Genomic DNA, 16,588 nt, shown 5'->3' on the forward strand with positions numbered 1-16,588 from the left:
GGTTGAACAGCAAATGACACAGTATTCACTGACCTGTCTTCCGTTGCTCTGCTTGCCTTTTGTCGTGGCTGATGAGATGCACGTTCATTACTCGCGACACGCCCCTGCTACACCACGGGCTGGGCGTTCGTCCTGGGCATTCTTGGTCAAAGTCAAGCTCAAGTCGAGGTCAAGGCAAGGTCAAATCAAGCCGACACTCTGAGGGGCTGTTACCCGATGGTGCTGGTCTAGCACCTTACACCTATTCATACCACTTCACATTTTGCGCGATAGTATATGGCGACACAGCGCACGACAACACCACCCGTGGCAATAGCGCGACATTGGCGACGCGGTGTAGTGCGACCACACCGCTTCGCAGCACGTGACATCACCTTACAGTACATTAGTTGGACTAATTAGGTAACAGTCCGGGTTTGTCTTGCGTCCTGCTGCGCGCTGGACCAAGTTCACAGCATCGATCCTAACCCCTTCCTTAAAAGGCTCGCATCGTGTGAGAGCGTGAGTGGAAACGAATGAATAGGTGGATGGATCAACGATTGACTGATGGACTGATGGACTGTCGGATTGTGGTATGCCAGTGACTTGACACCGACTACATACCACCACCGCCAATCGTGACATGAAAAACTCCGTCGGCATTACGCTGCTTCTAATGGCCCTTTCTAACCCGTAGAATGTATCCTTGATCATCTCCCCCAAAGCAAACAAGCAAAGGAAGGCAACGAGACGCTTAGATGCCGTTTGCACCATCCAAGCCCTCGGCTGGGGGGGTTTTCTCGTTCTCCATGCCCTTCATGTTAGGCGACTTTGTGGAACGCTTAAAGTAAGAAGAGACCTCGGAGTGGAAGTCGTCGTCGTCGGCGAAATGGTCGTCGTGCTGCTGCTCCTTCTCCTGCATCTTGGCCTGCATGCGCTCCTCCCACTCGCCGCGCATCTCCTCGATGCGCTGCTTAAAGTCGAGCTCCGGGTCGTAGGGCTTGCCGACGCCGCGCATGCGCTCCCACAGGGAGAGATGCTTCGGGTGGATGGCGATGCCGTGGTAGTCCTTCTCGCGGCCGGCGCGGATGTAGGCCCACCGGCGCTCTTGCTCCTTGAGATCGAGGCCCGTGGTGTCGGGCATCCAGATGACGTTGAGGATCACACCCGCAAGACCGAACCAGGGGACGACCCAGAATTTCGTCTGGGTGGACCAGTAGCTGTAGCCGACGGCAGCCGTCAAGGCGCCCAGTTTGCCGACAGCCGCCGAGAAGCCGTGGGCCGTGGCACGCACGGCGACGGGGTAGACCTCGGCCGCGGCCAAGAAAGTGACGCAGTTGGGGCCGAACTGCTGGAAGAACGACGACAGGAAGTACATGGCCTGGAACTCCTTGATGTGTTCCTTGGACGTGTAGTAGCCGAGCTGGGTGCCGGGGATGATGAAGAAGATAAAGTCCATCAGGAATCCCAGGGACTGCATGTGCTTGCGGCCGTAGAGTTTGTTGTCAACCAGGAAGCTGGCCAGGTAGTACCCGCACAGGGAGACACCGACGTTGATGAGATTGTACAGCCAGGCCGGCATGATGGAGCTGCTCGTGGGCATGATGACGTGGATGAACTCGCTCTGGAAGAGCTTGTTGCCGTAGAAGAAGACGTCGTTCATGTACCACGTGCCAGCCGTGGCGAGGATCCGGCCACCGAAGTAGTAGAAGGTCAACCTGAGGGACTCGACGTCGTACCCGGTGACGGCGTTCTTCTTCTTCGCAAGACGAAGTTGTCGATTGGCGCTGGCCTTGACCTTGAAGGTACGGAAGTAGATGAGCCAGGCGGTGCCGACGGCAGGGATGGCAAACGACACTCGGTACGTGTATTGAGCGGCGATCTTGGAGTACGGGGCGTTTCCGCTGCCGTGGTGGAAGATCAAGAGCAGAAGGATGAGGATGACTTGGTTGAAGAATTGACCCCAACCCTGCATCAAGAAGGCACTGACGACTTTACGACCGCGGTGAAGTCGATCTTCACGCGTCGAGACCTTGCCGGACCCGACGGCGTTCTCCATACCCGAGGTGGCAGTCATTGGGTATTCACCGCCGACACCGATGCCGTAGAAGAACAGGGACCACGCGTAGCAAATGACCCAGCCGTTTTGGGTAACACCCCAGGCGCACACGAGCATGATGAGACCGATGAACATGATCGTGGCATCTTGGATGAGACCCCAACGACGCCCGATCCAGTCGCCAATGAAGCCGACGAGGATTTGACCGACAATGATACCGCAGATTTCGAGGTAGTCGATGGCGTTAACCCAGGTCTTGTCGCAGATCGTGTTGGACTTCCAGCAGTCGGGAAAAGCAGCTTGAAATAGAGGCTTGATGTTGCCGATCGAGAACAGGACGTAACCTTCCAGCCCGAGGCCGGCACCGGGCAGGACCATGTTGCGAAAATAGAAGCCGATCGGAGCGAGGGGATCGTTTTTGAACATCTGCCAGAAGGCGGCAAACTCTCTCCTCGTCTCCTGTCTGTCGACTTTGCTGACAAACTTGACCCGTTTCATGATGGGAAGGTCGGCCCAGTACACGCCGTTTTCGTCGTACATGTCGTCGGGCTTCAGCAGATACTTGAAGACCTCCTTTTCATTCGCAGTCATGTCGATGTGGGGATCCTCGAATGGCGGGTGGCCGCCTGAGACATCGGGGCCATGAGGTGGGTTGGGACCGAATCTGGTCACATCATCATAGACAGTGGCCTCCCCAGTGGCAGCCATGGTGACCAGACTATATGATACGGATGCACAATGATGCAGTGCGCAAGGCTGCAGGATGAAAGGGACTGTTGCAACCAGACAGGAAGTCAAAGAGGTCGTGTTCGCAATTTATGGGGAAGACGTCGCTTCATAATTTTCTTGCAGTCGGAGAGAGTGGAGCCCTTGGAAGAAAAACCAAACCTTGACGGAGGCCAAGACGCCTCGGCGAATGGCTCGAGCTTGACCGTGAGTAGCTCGAAGTATAAAAGCTTAAGTGGTCTCGGATCAGGCGGATGACGGTACTGCCCAAATGATCCAATTGTGATGCTGCAGGAGGAGCTGCCAACGGGCGACAAATGCCAGAAGAAGCCATGTGTGAAGCCACGAGTTCAAATTTGGTTGACTGATTCGTCCAGCAGCCGAAGCAAGGATTATTGGGGCAGATGCCGCGTGCCAGCGCCATTGGTATTCGTGAGGGAAGGGTCATCACTGAGAGTAGGGGTCGACGCTGCGGTCTGATGTATGTGACTTGCTGGATTCAGCCCGAGGATCGATAAGAGGCAGTAGAGAAGAGCAAGGTAGACGATGTAGGGTCGTAGGTGGAGCGCTGGGAAGCTGGGATCTCGTCAGCAGGCGACATCAGCGATCGTCATAAGCGGCATCAGTAGCAGAGAGCACGGCCTCGCTTTCGCGAAGCGGCGCTATGCTCGACATCATAATGAGAGGGCGACAACCAGGCGCCGCGCTAAGTGCCTGTCGAATGAGCGAAAATGACGAAGCATCCGCAAGCTTGGTATCACGAACAATGCACTCGAAAGCTTGGTATTGCTAAGAGTATTTGGCGAGTTCGAGGAGAGGCTTCGACTCAGATCTGCTTTGCCAGGGCTGAGGGTTGTGCACTGCACGGCCATGCTTATCCGTTGATGCCCACTACCGGCGGATAAGCGGGCGCCGGTAATCTTGTTCGAAAAGAGATTGTCGAGGCGAGCAACGAGACTGGACGTTGGCCGACCGGGTTTTGAGTTAGTCGATGGGAATGTGGGATGCTGGAAGAGCGAAAGAGAAGTGAGGTTGAAGTACACGTGCGTAGATCCGTGTTTGTGATTGGTTTTCAATCAACGTCGAGAAACGGCCATGATTGAAATTTTACAAGGGTAACAAGTTGTAATGAAGCTGTTATCTGTGTGTGGTACCCGGGACACCTTGATACTTGGGTGGGGCGGCCATCCAGCGGTATTCCCAACCATGGGCAGGTAGGAGCAGCTTCGTACCACTGAAATACTTTGTAATGAAATAAAGTGAAATTTCTTGGTGCATTTGCCTTCAACTAGTGCCGCCTCAAGCCTCCACATCACCACCCCGCCACCTCTTCTGGGTACTCGTACGAGTCTTGTGCTGGCCTTGCGTGCCTCGACACCTGCGCGAAGCTCGTGGGTGACAAGCTGAATAGCACGCATTTTAGTTCAGGATATTGGTACGGCTCAGGCCGTGATCGTTGTTCGCCCACGGCCCATTGCCGAGCTGCCAGCTAGAAGAGCCATGGGGACCAACGGACCACATCAGTCCCGGGGCCGGACTCAACGTGCCGAAGTGCCATATATAATCGTATCAGTCAGCCTTACTCCGTACTGGCCTGACATACATATCCCAACTGTTTATGGCATATCTTCTGAAGACTGAATGCTGGGTGTGCTCTTGGCTATTTCGTATAAAGCTGCTGCGCAGAGTAATTGCACGCGCCATGTTGAGTTTCTTTCGACGGAAGCCGGATAGTGCACAGTCACCACGTTCCTCCGTGCTTGCCATCAGACTAAGCGTGCCTCCAAAATGACAGCTCTTAATTCTGGTGCACCCAGATCTTGGCTACAGGCTCCAAGGCCGCCTCCCCGAACCTGTGTCGTCTGACCTATCAGGACGTCATCCGCAGGGGCACTTGAGGCAACACGCCAGCAGGTACTACGTTTGAAGGAATCCCATTTAGACCGCCAACCCACAAATTGTCATCATCTGGCGTAGATGACTCCAATGTCTTGGGGACATGGCTCAAATGAGAATTCAATCTCACCGTGTTATCCGTTAGGTTTCTAGGCCTCGACACCAGATCTCTTGCTCCTGCAGCTTGTTGAACGAGGTGTGATGTTTGGACCCGTTATAAGACAGGACCATGCCAGCAAAGCGCCTTTCACGACTTGGCGTACCGGTTGTGAAGCAGGGACTGGGGTCAAGACTCTGACATGCGCCGGTGATGAGGTATCTGGGAATACGTTGACCTCTTCACTCACAAGTCTCTAGCATTTTCTTGATAAAGCTTTGCAGGGTCGGGTTCCATAGTGCTGCGGCCACCCGTTCCTTGTCGGCTAGCTGCTTGTTGACCTCGTCTGCTGTTGAATGTGTCCCCTCTTTAATCCTGACATCAACTCTAAACCTAGGCGGCAGGGACTCCTCCAGCCGAACGCGGACTCCCAGGCCGATGACGGTGGCCAAGCTGCAGTGTTGGATAGTGGGTGTGATTAACACAGTAACAGTTTGAAGGTTCGAGCTCGGACGGTTCGGGATTGTGGGCATGATGGATATGTCGGGTAGCGAGACAACAGCCAACGAGCCAAGGGTGATGGGGTGCTCAGGGTCGGACATGGTGGCAATCAGGTCATAGATTTCCTGGGCGTCGATGGGCTCTTCATCTACATCACTATCACTCTCCTCGGATAACAAGGGACTCGCCGTGCGCGTGAAAGGATCGTTGGCGAAAGACGGTGCTGGATAGACAAAGCTTGACTCGCCGTGGGCACGATCATCTCGTGCTGTTGCCCGCCGCTTCCGGGTGGGTAAATCGGAAGGGTTGAGGACAAGCGGATTGGCGTTCTTTCCGTCTTCCATAGCGGTGGCTCCAGAGAGTTTGGTGTAGGTTCTGGTGAGAACGGAAGGAGCGACGCGAAAGGCGAAATGTTGGTTGGAGTGATCAGCAGACTGGTCTGCTCGTGCAATGAATCGATGGAAGCGCAAAAGTTCAAGTTATCGAGAATGCGCCCTTGGCTTGGCACACGGCGATCTCGGTGGGGTAGGTGGGGTTTGAATTCCGAATTGATAGGTTGCCCCTCGCGGCTTCAATCTGTGACAAGACAGGCACGTGCACTGGCTGCTGGAATACTCGTGATTCTGTACCACAGTATGTACTTCGCCGCTGATTTAAAAATCTAGGTAACTCGTACCTAGGTACCTATGTAGGCAGTGGAGATCGACCTTGATCTCTTTTTACCCGTACTACCTCGTACAACTCGTACGGGGTACCCGGAATCTTTGTCGTGTCGGCATTCGCCTGTGTTGTGGCAACATAGGCTGCTCTTGCTCCCACCCCTAGGCCCACCGTCCCTTACCTTCGATCGGAAATTTCCCGGATTCTAGAAGCTTACCCCTTCAGAGCAGGTTTTGAGCACGCAATCAGTTTGCTGACACGATTACTCCCTACACGGGTCGCAAGACTTCGTCCCCTTGGTGCATCCTTCAAACATGTGTCTAGTCTTTCGCGGTGGTGTATCGTCCTGCTTCGGCCATCGTCTTACTCATACGCCGATGCTCCAACGAACTGAGTTTTGCCCGAGCGGTTGATCGCCTGAAGATCCCCTAACGAGTGCCTAAGCAGACTCAAGCCTCCAGAGTGCGGGGTGAAGGTGAACCGCTCTTGCCAACAATGGACCTGAAACATCGCCCGAGACAAGCCAGCGATGGTGCCACGCGCCCAGGCACTTTTACTGTCACTGTCTTCTCACCGACTCACCTTCTCAAGTGTCTTTGATGGAAAGGCCAGAGTACTCCGTACTGTGATAAGACACTCTCACCAGTTCGGCAACGGCCGCTGATGGTGATCATTCTTCGAGTCGGACGCCGACCGACGCAAATGACCTAGGTGATCGTCTACGGCGGAATTCTGGCATGGCAGCTTGCCACCTAGAGGCAGGCTATCGAAACTCCAAGATTCGGCGTGTTGCAATCGCCGCCACAAATGTAATACCGTAGACGCAGATGGTCGTCAGGACTGCGAACGCGTCACGGAGAGTTAGATTGTATGTAATGAGGCCTAAAGTCCGACCCTGCGCCTTGCGAATGACCGACTCGCTGAGCGGAAGAAGTGCTGCTATTAGCATTGTGCATGTCTGCCTCTCTACCTGGCCAACTTCTGCGCAGGTTTGAAAAGCGCATCAAGCAGGAATGCCTGATAGACGTTGCATCCAAGGCTGACAGCCCATTCCGGCCCCTCAGTTGCGCCCAGTGTTTGTTCCTCTCATCGTTTTACCATCAGCAATTCCCCCCGTATCACCCACTACCACCACAACTGGCCACTCACCTTACATCCTATAGTATCGGTCCCTGCAATTTGTCCGCCATGCCAGGCGCCAAACGGAGTCGTGAAACCGGCACCTGAGACTTTCCTGCTGTTTGTGGCGTGTCGATGCATTGATTAAGTCCTCTTGCAGCCTTCCGTTACTGGGCGTGTGCATATCGCTAGCCCCTCGACAAGAGGCGAACCGGGCTTCCGCACATGACTTCTTGGTCGTCTATGCGAATCCTTATGTACACTCGCATCAGTGAGAGGCCGTAGCCTATCGGATCTCCCCCACATTTTCAGCACCATCGTCGTCTGGAGACTGGACAATGGCCTGCCGTCGTCGCTGCACGCCTCTAACGTCCTGAACATTGTCCGCTAGCAACGACTCATCACCGGTATTTGATCGAGGACGACTCTGGCGCTGCTTGCACCCACCGTCGCACACGATCCTGCGCCCTCAAAGTCTCGGGATTTTCGATCTTGCCGAGGTTGCGTTCCGTGGCGTGCGACACGCAGATTCATCATCTTCGTCTAGCCAGCTTGCTTTTACAGCAACAGCCGGCACCTCCGGGTCCATCCATCTGTGCTCGAAATCGAGGGGCGTTCGTCCGAGCAACCATTCCACTCAGCCGCCCTTGGATATTCACCAACTCGACCGGCGCGCTTATCTAGAGTTAGTCATCGACTTTGATATTAGCCCGTTCACGGCCACAACTCCTCGATTGAGGCACCGCCGTGTCGCACTTACCCAATGTGGTGGCAGTCCGAGTGGATGGAACTGCCACCATGCAGAGTTATCCTCTGTCCTCCGCGCCTGCCTCGGGCCCGAAGAACTATGTCTTTGTCGATGAGCATAACCGGCATAAACGCCTCAAGGTGATGCGCGCCTGTGAGGGCTGCAGGCGGAGGAAAATCAAATGCGATTCCGCCACAACCAACACCTGGCCTTGCGCCGCATGTGTGCGGCTCAAACTCCACTGTGTACCTCCGGCAGGCGGGCTGGAAGAGGATGCGGGCGATACTGCGCCGGCAAACTCTGTGGACGAGCCGCGAAAACTCTCGACAACATCGACCGCACACAGTCAACAGGCGCAAAGTTATGCGCCTGCGTTCCAACTCAACCAAGGCGACAGCTATGCTTACGACGCATATGTTGCCAACTACCAGAAACCTCCGTTTCAGGCAACCGAACCACCGTATGGCAACTTCTACCCTGAGGCTCACTCATATTCTGGCACCAGCAGCGACCCTTATCAGAATTCCGCCCAGACATTTCGCCATGTCCAGGATGACGGGAAGTCCCACAGACACGAACGTGCCAGTTCGTCACCTAGCGACCAGTTCACTGCTGAGGATCTTATGGATCACCTTGGCCAGTTAAAGATCAACGACACCGGAGTCGCGGGCTATATCAGGGCCGAGAAAAGCAGCAAGGAACAAGACCCCCCAATACATGAAACAGAGCCCGAACCAAGGATTGCGGCGGCCTTCAGGACCGGTGCGGGCTCTCAGATCCGGATCCCTCCTGCTCTAATGCCGTCCCAGGAAGAAGCGACGCGGGCGTTCGACACATATTTCACAAACGTTCACCCATACGTGCCCGTATTGAACAAAAACCAATTCTATCGCCAATGGCAGACCGACCCGGCCTCAATATCGCCTCTCGTGTTGGAAGCCATCTTTGCCAATGCAGGTCGTCTGTCGGATGATCCAGCTCAAGGTGCGCAGTGGCTGGCTTTAGCGAACAGTAGGTCCTTGCTGCTATCCGCGTCTCCTCTCTACTAACGTGCCACCAGGACACGAGCCATTCTTCCTCGACAGCCCACGGCTAAGTAACCTCCAAGCCCTGTTGCTCTTGCTCAAGGCTCGGGAAAGCTCACCCAAGAGAGGCTACTACTACCGATCGTGGATGACTATCAAGACGGCCATCACCATGGCAAAGGACCTCGAATTGCACGAGCACCACGATACTCACTCGAGCGGGGAATCGTGTGACTCCGATCCTACAGAATGTCTGAGTAAGACCCGGATCTGGCAGACACTTCTGGTCTGCGAGACCATGGTTGGAGGACCGCAAGGTAGCTTTCATTGGAGTATGAGCCCTACGACGCCCTTGACTGACGCATCCAGGACGCACCGACTACGGCGTGGATCCCAATTCGGTAGATATCAGCGAGAGTCCACCCTGTTCAGACGTGGACGAGTACGAAAGAGCCATTTCTCGGCAATTTGCCTATTTCGTCCGCAACGTCCGCAATATCCGCCTGATATCAGACACGTACATCAAGCTGAAGAAGAAAAAGGACTGGGCTCTCGATCAGGAATTCGTGGCATACAATAAGGCGTTCAAGAAGTGGCCAGATGAACTGCCTAGCGACTTCCAGCTGCATTTGCCGCCCACCAGCCAAGTGCCCCAGGTGCCATCTCATTTCTTGGGAAACATGCATTCTCACTATCATTTGGCCATCGTCATGCTACATCGTCCACAGCTCAAGGCGTCTGAAACATTCGGTGCGGACAGCCAGTGGAGATACCACATGAGCGTCTGTTACAACTCTGCAAAGATCCTCTGTCGGCTTCAGGAAGGTATCTTGACCAGCTTCGACCTCACTGGACTGCTGGTGATGCAGCGAGGCATCAATTTCACCATCTACGCCATCCTGACCTGCGTCATGCTTCACCTCGTGGCGCTTTCATCGCCCGATCCAGAGTTCAACTTCGAGGCTAAGGATTTCTTTGTCCGGCACATGAGGATCCTGGAGAGATGTGTCTCGGCGTGGCCGATGCCAGAAACGGAGGCCCAAATCTATGCCCTTCGCGCTGCCTTCTCGGCCGACGTCAACAAGCCTTTCGAACTGAAAGAATCGTTCCCTCACGGCACGCCATCTGAACATTCGCGCCCATCTACCGTCTCTCCTCCTGCATCGGAAAAACCACAACCGCTACCGCTACAGCCGCAGAAGCCGATGGAGCTTCACCCGTCCCCGCAGGAGCAGCCTGGCGCCTACGTGTCCCAGCACATGAACCAAATGTCAAGACAACCGGGCTATCTTGCAACCCCACCGGTCTCGGTCTACGCCGCCGATTCCAAACCCCAAACGCCGATGTACACGCAGGGTTACGACCTCGGGGAACAGAGCTCATATTCGAGCTTGCCGACCTCAGCTGGTGGATATTACCAACAACCCGCCTCGGTGACCGACATCCAATGGAATCCAACCCCGATCATGGATCAATTTGATACAGCTTTTGCAATTCCTCCGTCGGCACTCGCACCTCCGCCATCGCTGTACGGTGGAAGCGGCGCCTCCCCACCAGGAAACATGCCAAATATACATCACGCGGCTTCATTCCAATCCGCCGGGTCTCCGACATACCCTTCGATCACGCCACCGGGTTATGCTGCCCAGCATCAACACCAGCAGCACCAGCACCAGCAAAGACAGCAGCATTACTTCTCTGCGCAACAAGCGCAATCTTTCCACGATACGTCGCCACCTGTTGCCCCGAATGCGCAATTACCACAAGTTCAATCGGCCGGCTACGTGCCGCCAGGAGTGTCTGGGCCGGCCATGTTCGTTACCTCGCAGCAGTGGCAGCAAAGTGTGGCAAATGTCTTTGACGCGGGCAGATTGAAGAGGAGGTGGGAATACACTCAGTAGGCTCCACCGACAAATTTTTAGACGGGCCAAACGTCGATACCAGGCAGAGAGGACCAGACAGCAAAGGCCGAGCGCAGAAGAGAACCAATCAAGGCAAAGTGGCTAGCCCGTAGGAAGCCACAGGCGTGGCAAACCGAGGTGACCGACAATCGACAGCCGACGTCACACAGCCGCAGTATCGAGATGTCGACGAAAGAGAATGGCGCAGTCCTTCCTCTATCGGGGGTATGGACTAACCAAAGCCACGAAACGAGAGCGGTCCGAGAATCCGCTGCCCGAACGGGGGACCACGAGGACCGGGACCTTGCGATCGACTTGATCGATTCGCTCAAAATGTCCCTAACTGAATGCATGCGCATTCCGTACATGAACTAACGAAAGGAAAAAGGGGACAGCGCAAGCCAACACAACAGTCCGAAGCAGAGGAGGACAGCGCAAGCACCCTCGTTTCATACACATATACTTACACACCTGCTCCTAGTAAGCAGCAAACCGGCCTGTGGGTTGCAAGACCTGCCTGAGCCAGCAAACGAACGAAGCATGGACTGGCATGACGGTGCCTCAAAGTAAAAAACAGACGAAGATACATGAATACATACATGAATACACAGCACACACACACCTACATACCGGTATATACATACTGCCTGCCTGCCCGCCTACTTGCCTGCCGCGAATGCAAACGGAAACGCACACGCTACAGCGAAAGGAGCCAAAGCGACGAGGTCACCTCGAACTTGGGCACATTAACGAGATGGGATGGAAAGCAATGGGATGGGACACGGTGCCCTCCCACAAATGCGATTGAGTTCGTCCCTTTCACGTTCCCATTCACGTGGCATGGCATGTCTATCTGTCTATCTATCTGTGCACAGGCTCCACAAGGCAGTGCGGTATGCGGCGGTGCCGTGCCGTGCCGTGCGTGCAATCAAGACTTGTCTACTGTGTACAGCGTACAGCGTACAACGAAGGTAGATCTCCCTGGCGTGACCCTGCCCGGACGTTGCGCCACCTTACTCCGTACGTATTCTGCATATGCGCCAGTTCTCTTTCCGACGTGCCTCTGGGACTTGATGTTGTGGTGGTGCTGGAAGGCATCCTCGAACACGATGTAGCGTAACGCGGGCCACCTGAGGTGCTGGGTGGTCGTACTGTGATCTGGCTCAACCAGCCGAGTGGTGGCAGGAGCAGTAGGTGTTGGACCAGAATGTCCTGTAAGGGGCCGGTCTTGGGGGACTTGCTGTCGGCGCGCTCTCCTTGAGGCGGAGGTTGCGTGATCGTTGGTGAGAAAGCTTTTCTTGCTCATTCAGACGGAGGTCATGCCTGGTGAGTATTTTGTCCTTGCTCTTTCAAGGTACCTGATCGTGAGCACCTCCTTGCTCTTTGAGTGGAGGTTATGCCTGGGCGAGCATCATGTCCTTGCTCTTTCAGAGTATTCGTCGGTGAGCACCTTCTCTCTCTATCGCCTCGCGGGTCCCCTGGTAATATCGCCCGTGAGACATCTGGATTTTTTTTCCAGTACGCCGTCCTGTGTGTTCCTTTCCTCGGTGTGTCAGGAACAACCTCTTATGCTCTGCGTGCACGCTTGGACAGCAGTATCGCTGACTTCCTTGAGCCCGACTATGTGGAGGTTGTAGATTGCCTGGGCTCTTGAAGGGACTGAGTGCTCATTGCTGTGCTGCTGGGCGACCGACAGCATTACCACAGTACAGCACTTTGTCCAAGTCTGGCATCCCAGTCAAGTATGCTCTTTTTTTTCTCTTCCTTTGGGATCCCCACTTCTTTGCGCTCTCTCACCTCCGAGTCAACCACTGTCCCAGACTCCTTTCCCACGCGTCTATCCTAATGGGCATCTCCATCTGCCAGAACGGATTCTTGCACACATAGTCGGCATACCGCTCGTAGATGCCCTTCATTAGCACGTCTGTGTTGGGCATGCTCGGGTCCGTAAACAGCAAAAACTTCGTCCCCGAGAGGGTCTGGAACACGGTCAGACGGAAGAACGAACTCTCCATGCTCTCGATGCCGGTCGCCGGGACCGTCGGGTCAGGGTATGTCCAGGTCTTGCCGTTGCCCGTACCGCTTCCCGCCGAGGACGAGGACGTGATGGGCAGTTTGGGCGTCAGGGAGCGGGTGATGGCGTGGACGCCGTGGAATGTTCCGGCTAGGACGAGGTAGTCGTTCGTCGTGAGGGTTGAGGTTCCGAGTAGGCCGAGCGTGCCGACTGTCTGTTGGGATTTTGGGTCAGTACCTCCGCCGGAGCCAGCGGCGGTGGTGCCGGGGCTGGTCGTGGGGAATGTACGGTGGTAGATCAAGGAGCCGGCTTTGGAGATCACGAGGAGGGCGAAGACCGGCCTGCGAGGAGTGAGCATAAGCTGGGGGTGGTATGTATACTGGTTGATGGAAAGGTAAGGGCGTGGTGAAGGCTTCTCGGTATACAGGACGAGGCTGCGACGCAAGGATCAGATCACGATAGACTCACATGTTGATTGTGGAGGACGAGGTGAGGCGACGAGCCAGTCAGCCAGTCATGCAGTTCTCATCAGTCTTGAGCTATGACTGACGCAGCCATCGTCTGGCTCGTATGGACATGCACCGTTCAGCTAGTCGGGGCGAATGAATCGATGCAGGACCAGGATCGCTGCGTACACGGGACCTGCTTGTCGGTACTGTCGAGGCTGTGGGCTGCGCACAAATCGCGAGTGGTGAGAAGTTGGAGATTCATCTACTGTGTATTGCTGCGCACGGCGCCCCCGCTCGGCTCCACGATCAACAGGCGAGGACTTTCACGTGGCTTTCTCTGTACGTGAGAGATTGGGCGCCTCCTGTGCATCATTTTTCTGCTCATCCAGTACGGAGTAGTAAGCAGAAGAATTACCATGGGCGTACGAGCACCTATGTGCGCGAAGAAATCACCATGCTTCTCATTTGAGTGTCTGATCGGCCACAGGTGAAATGCCGACAAGAGTGCGGAAGTGTCCTGTATCTGATCCAAGCCCGATGCGGAACACCAGGGCAGCTCGGGGCCTGGTGCTTAAGCCGTTCAAACTTCGGGGGTGATCCTGTAAAGTCTATTTTCCCCTGAAACAAGGCGACGAGGGCCCTGTCAGAGTGCCCGAGCATGCTCAACTCAGCCCTGGGACGCGTTGTTTGGACAGTCGGTGCACGCGTGTGACACAGTACATACGCTGGACGCTGAGCTTGCGGGCAACATTGTATGGGCTGCAATGCACGTCGACCTGGCCTAAAACACGATGCTGCCTACTGTCGCCTTCAGGCACAGATGTCGGCTTCTGGTCATCAGCCACGAACTAATAGGGATACATGTCCTGTGCCTCTACCCCGTGTTAAGCCTGGCATGAGACGTGATATCAGAGATTGAGACCCGGGGGCAGCGCTAATAGTCTGAGAATACACTTCGGCCCCATTGATGTCGCTACCTCTTGCACGCTAACATATATAAGTATATTAATGGCCCGGTAGCCTTGACGCAGAATACATCTATCTACCTTCTCGCCCGCGTAACAAGTCTCGTTTCTCCGCTCAGAGACATTTCTCAAGATGAAAAACGCCCTTTCTAAAGCCTTCCCTGCAACAGCAGCCGTGGTAGCACTGCTGTCAGGCCAAGCGCACGCGCAAGATGACAGCGGCAGCACAGTGATCAACGTTTTCTGGATCACCGAGACCACATTGAGCCTGAACTCCATCAACCAATATCCACTAGCAGCATCAATCGTCACGGCGGTACGTGCATACGTCTCCCTCGAACAAGTGTAGAAAATGCGACTGACGTTGTCACCCCAGGACTCTTCATCCACGGTCGTGGCAGTCGAGTGTGCGGGACCCAGCATCGACACGAGTGTCTGCGGCACCGAGGCCCAAACCATCACCTATGGCTCGACGACATGGGTGGCCTCAGAGACCACCGGCAATTTGGGTGTCACCATGCAGTGCTCGATCGCCCAGAACTCGGAAAGTGCAGTGTGCACGGGGGAAATCGATGCGCCCGAGCAAATCATCAACGATCCGTTGATCAATTCATCCGAGGCGAGTGAACTACTTACGGCCACGACTGTCGACGTGCTCTCGACGGCTTATAGTGGGACTCTCAGCTCAACGGACTTCACATTCTTGCCCATCACTGTCACTGCAGGACAGGAGAAATTGGCAGGCGGGAGCCGCGCAGCTGATTCTTCCTCATCGTCGTCGTCTAGTGGTGCCGATGGCAATGCCAATGCTAATGGCGCAGGAAGCTTCAAGTCGAATTTGGGTCTGAGTGGATGGATGGCTGGCTTCCTGGGTCTGGTCATGATGGTGTTGTAGACAGTTCTGAGATTAAGTGCCCGGTAGATTTTAGAGCCTCGATAGATTGGGTTCCACAGCCCAAACTGCACTTCTATGCTTCACCGTATCTGAAGCTGCGGCGTAACTGGGCTCTGCCTGCCCGTCGTTTACATGGTTGTCACTTCAACATCAATCCCAATCCTGAGCCGAATTCAACGCCCTCTTAGCCACTTCTAACCTTCTACCTCTTCGCCGTCCTCGATCGCCGTCCATACTCGCCCCAACCTCAACTTTCCTCAAGCTTTTAAGCATCCACCACCGCGATGGTCCTCGAGGCGACCATGATCGTTGTTGACAACAGCGAGACGAGTAGAAATGGCGACTACCTGTAAGATCGCTTCTGGTAATCTCGGCCATCTTGCTCACTTTGTGTCAGGCCGAACCGATTCTCAGCACAATCCGAAGCCGTATCACTCATATTCAATGCCAAAACGTCCTCCAACCCCGAATCTGCCGTTGGCCTCATGTCTATGGCCGGCACAGGTCCCAAAGTCCTCAACACTCCCACCACAAACTTTGGCGCCATCCTCGCGGGTCTACACGAAACCAAAATCAAAGGACACATCCGGCTAGGCACGGCCATTAGTGTGGCGATGCTGGCACTCCATCACAGAGCCAACAAGTCGCAGCGACAACGGATCGTGGTCCTGATATGCAGCGAGCTGGACCAGAAGTTCGGCGACAAGAACGACACGGAAAAGGAACTGATCAAGCTGGCCAAGAAGTGTAAGAAGAACAACGTCTCGGTGGACTTTGTCGCGTTTGGTGATGCCATCGAATCGAGCACCAAGTCAATACTGGAGAAATTTGTGGAGGCCGTGGGTGGGTCATCAGGAGAGGGCAACTATCTGGCCGTCATTCCCCCTGGCCCCGGCCTGCTCAGCGACAGTCTCATCACTACACCGATCGTAAACATGGGTGGGGATGCTGGCGCCGGAGGCAGTGGTATGGAAGGCGTCGAGACTGGAGGGGGAGCCGGTCGCTTTGACGAGTTTGGTATCGACCCTGCTGCTGACCCGGAGCTGGCCATGGCGTTACGGATGAGTATGGAGGAAGAGCAGAATCGGCTGGAGCGCGAGCGGAGAGCACGCGAGGAGGAAGAGAGACGGAATGCCGACAGGATGGAGACCATCACCGAGGAAGGGCAGGCAGCCAATGGAGACAACAAAGAAGGGGGTGATTCGAAACAGCCACGCGTCGAGGACGATAAACAGGAGTAAAGGCTGACGTGCTGCCGGGTTTTTGTATTTGTACCACCGAGGCTGGCATAGACACTGTAACATCTTTGGTCTGATCGACCGCTCGAGATACACCACGTCTTTCGCAGTATGCAGAGGTTGCTCCTTCCGCAAGCAATTTCCACCATCCTCAAGCCTGAGCTAGTACTCTTCCTATCTTGCAAGCCGCATCTCACCATCTTGAGATATCTGCTCTCGAGGTGCAAGATACCGCCCATTTCATGGGGCTCTCATACATCCAACCGCCAGGTAGCGATCTCATGAACATCCTCAACCATGATTGCCACGAACCCAG

General features: G+C 55.0%; 6 protein-coding genes across 6 annotated transcripts; 3 read left to right on the plus strand and 3 right to left on the minus strand.

Annotated features, from left to right (window-relative positions):
- Window positions 1-733: 733 nt before the first annotated feature.
- Window positions 734-2,746, minus strand: A1O7_07554 (uncharacterized protein; the record flags this gene model as incomplete). The annotated part of the gene is made up of 1 exon (XM_007761551.1): window positions 734-2,746. One exon carries the CDS (start codon window positions 2,744-2,746, stop codon window positions 734-736), a length of 2,013 nt encoding a protein of 670 aa, XP_007759741.1.
- A 2,253-nt stretch (window positions 2,747-4,999) lies between these two features.
- On the minus strand, window positions 5,000-5,602 carry A1O7_07555 (uncharacterized protein; the record flags this gene model as incomplete). The annotated part of the gene is made up of 1 exon (XM_007761552.1): window positions 5,000-5,602. The coding sequence occupies one exon, from the start codon at window positions 5,600-5,602 to the stop codon at window positions 5,000-5,002; it is 603 nt and encodes a 200-aa protein (XP_007759742.1).
- A 2,233-nt stretch (window positions 5,603-7,835) lies between these two features.
- On the plus strand, window positions 7,836-10,711 carry A1O7_07556 (uncharacterized protein; the record flags this gene model as incomplete). Its single annotated transcript, XM_007761553.1, has 3 exons — window positions 7,836-8,796; window positions 8,846-9,127; window positions 9,180-10,711. The coding sequence occupies 3 exons, from the start codon at window positions 7,836-7,838 to the stop codon at window positions 10,709-10,711; spliced, it is 2,775 nt and encodes a 924-aa protein (XP_007759743.1).
- Window positions 10,712-12,504: 1,793 nt separating this feature from the next.
- Window positions 12,505-13,083, minus strand: A1O7_07557 (uncharacterized protein; the record flags this gene model as incomplete). The annotated part of the gene is made up of 1 exon (XM_007761554.1): window positions 12,505-13,083. The coding sequence occupies one exon, from the start codon at window positions 13,081-13,083 to the stop codon at window positions 12,505-12,507; it is 579 nt and encodes a 192-aa protein (XP_007759744.1).
- Window positions 13,084-14,272: 1,189 nt separating this feature from the next.
- On the plus strand, window positions 14,273-15,034 carry A1O7_07558 (uncharacterized protein; the record flags this gene model as incomplete). Its single annotated transcript, XM_007761555.1, has 2 exons — window positions 14,273-14,455; window positions 14,516-15,034. 2 exons carry the CDS (start codon window positions 14,273-14,275, stop codon window positions 15,032-15,034), a joined length of 702 nt encoding a protein of 233 aa, XP_007759745.1.
- A 284-nt stretch (window positions 15,035-15,318) lies between these two features.
- Window positions 15,319-16,275, plus strand: A1O7_07559 (26S proteasome regulatory subunit N10; the record flags this gene model as incomplete). The annotated part of the gene is made up of 2 exons (XM_007761556.1): window positions 15,319-15,383; window positions 15,432-16,275. The coding sequence occupies 2 exons, from the start codon at window positions 15,319-15,321 to the stop codon at window positions 16,273-16,275; spliced, it is 909 nt and encodes a 302-aa protein (XP_007759746.1).
- Between the last annotated feature and the right edge of the window lie 313 nt (window positions 16,276-16,588).

This window comes from Cladophialophora yegresii (genome assembly GCF_000585515.1).
Source record: "Cladophialophora yegresii CBS 114405 chromosome Unknown aczIN-supercont1.5, whole genome shotgun sequence".
In the NCBI taxonomy this organism is placed as follows: Eukaryota; Fungi; Ascomycota; class Eurotiomycetes; order Chaetothyriales; family Herpotrichiellaceae; genus Cladophialophora; species Cladophialophora yegresii.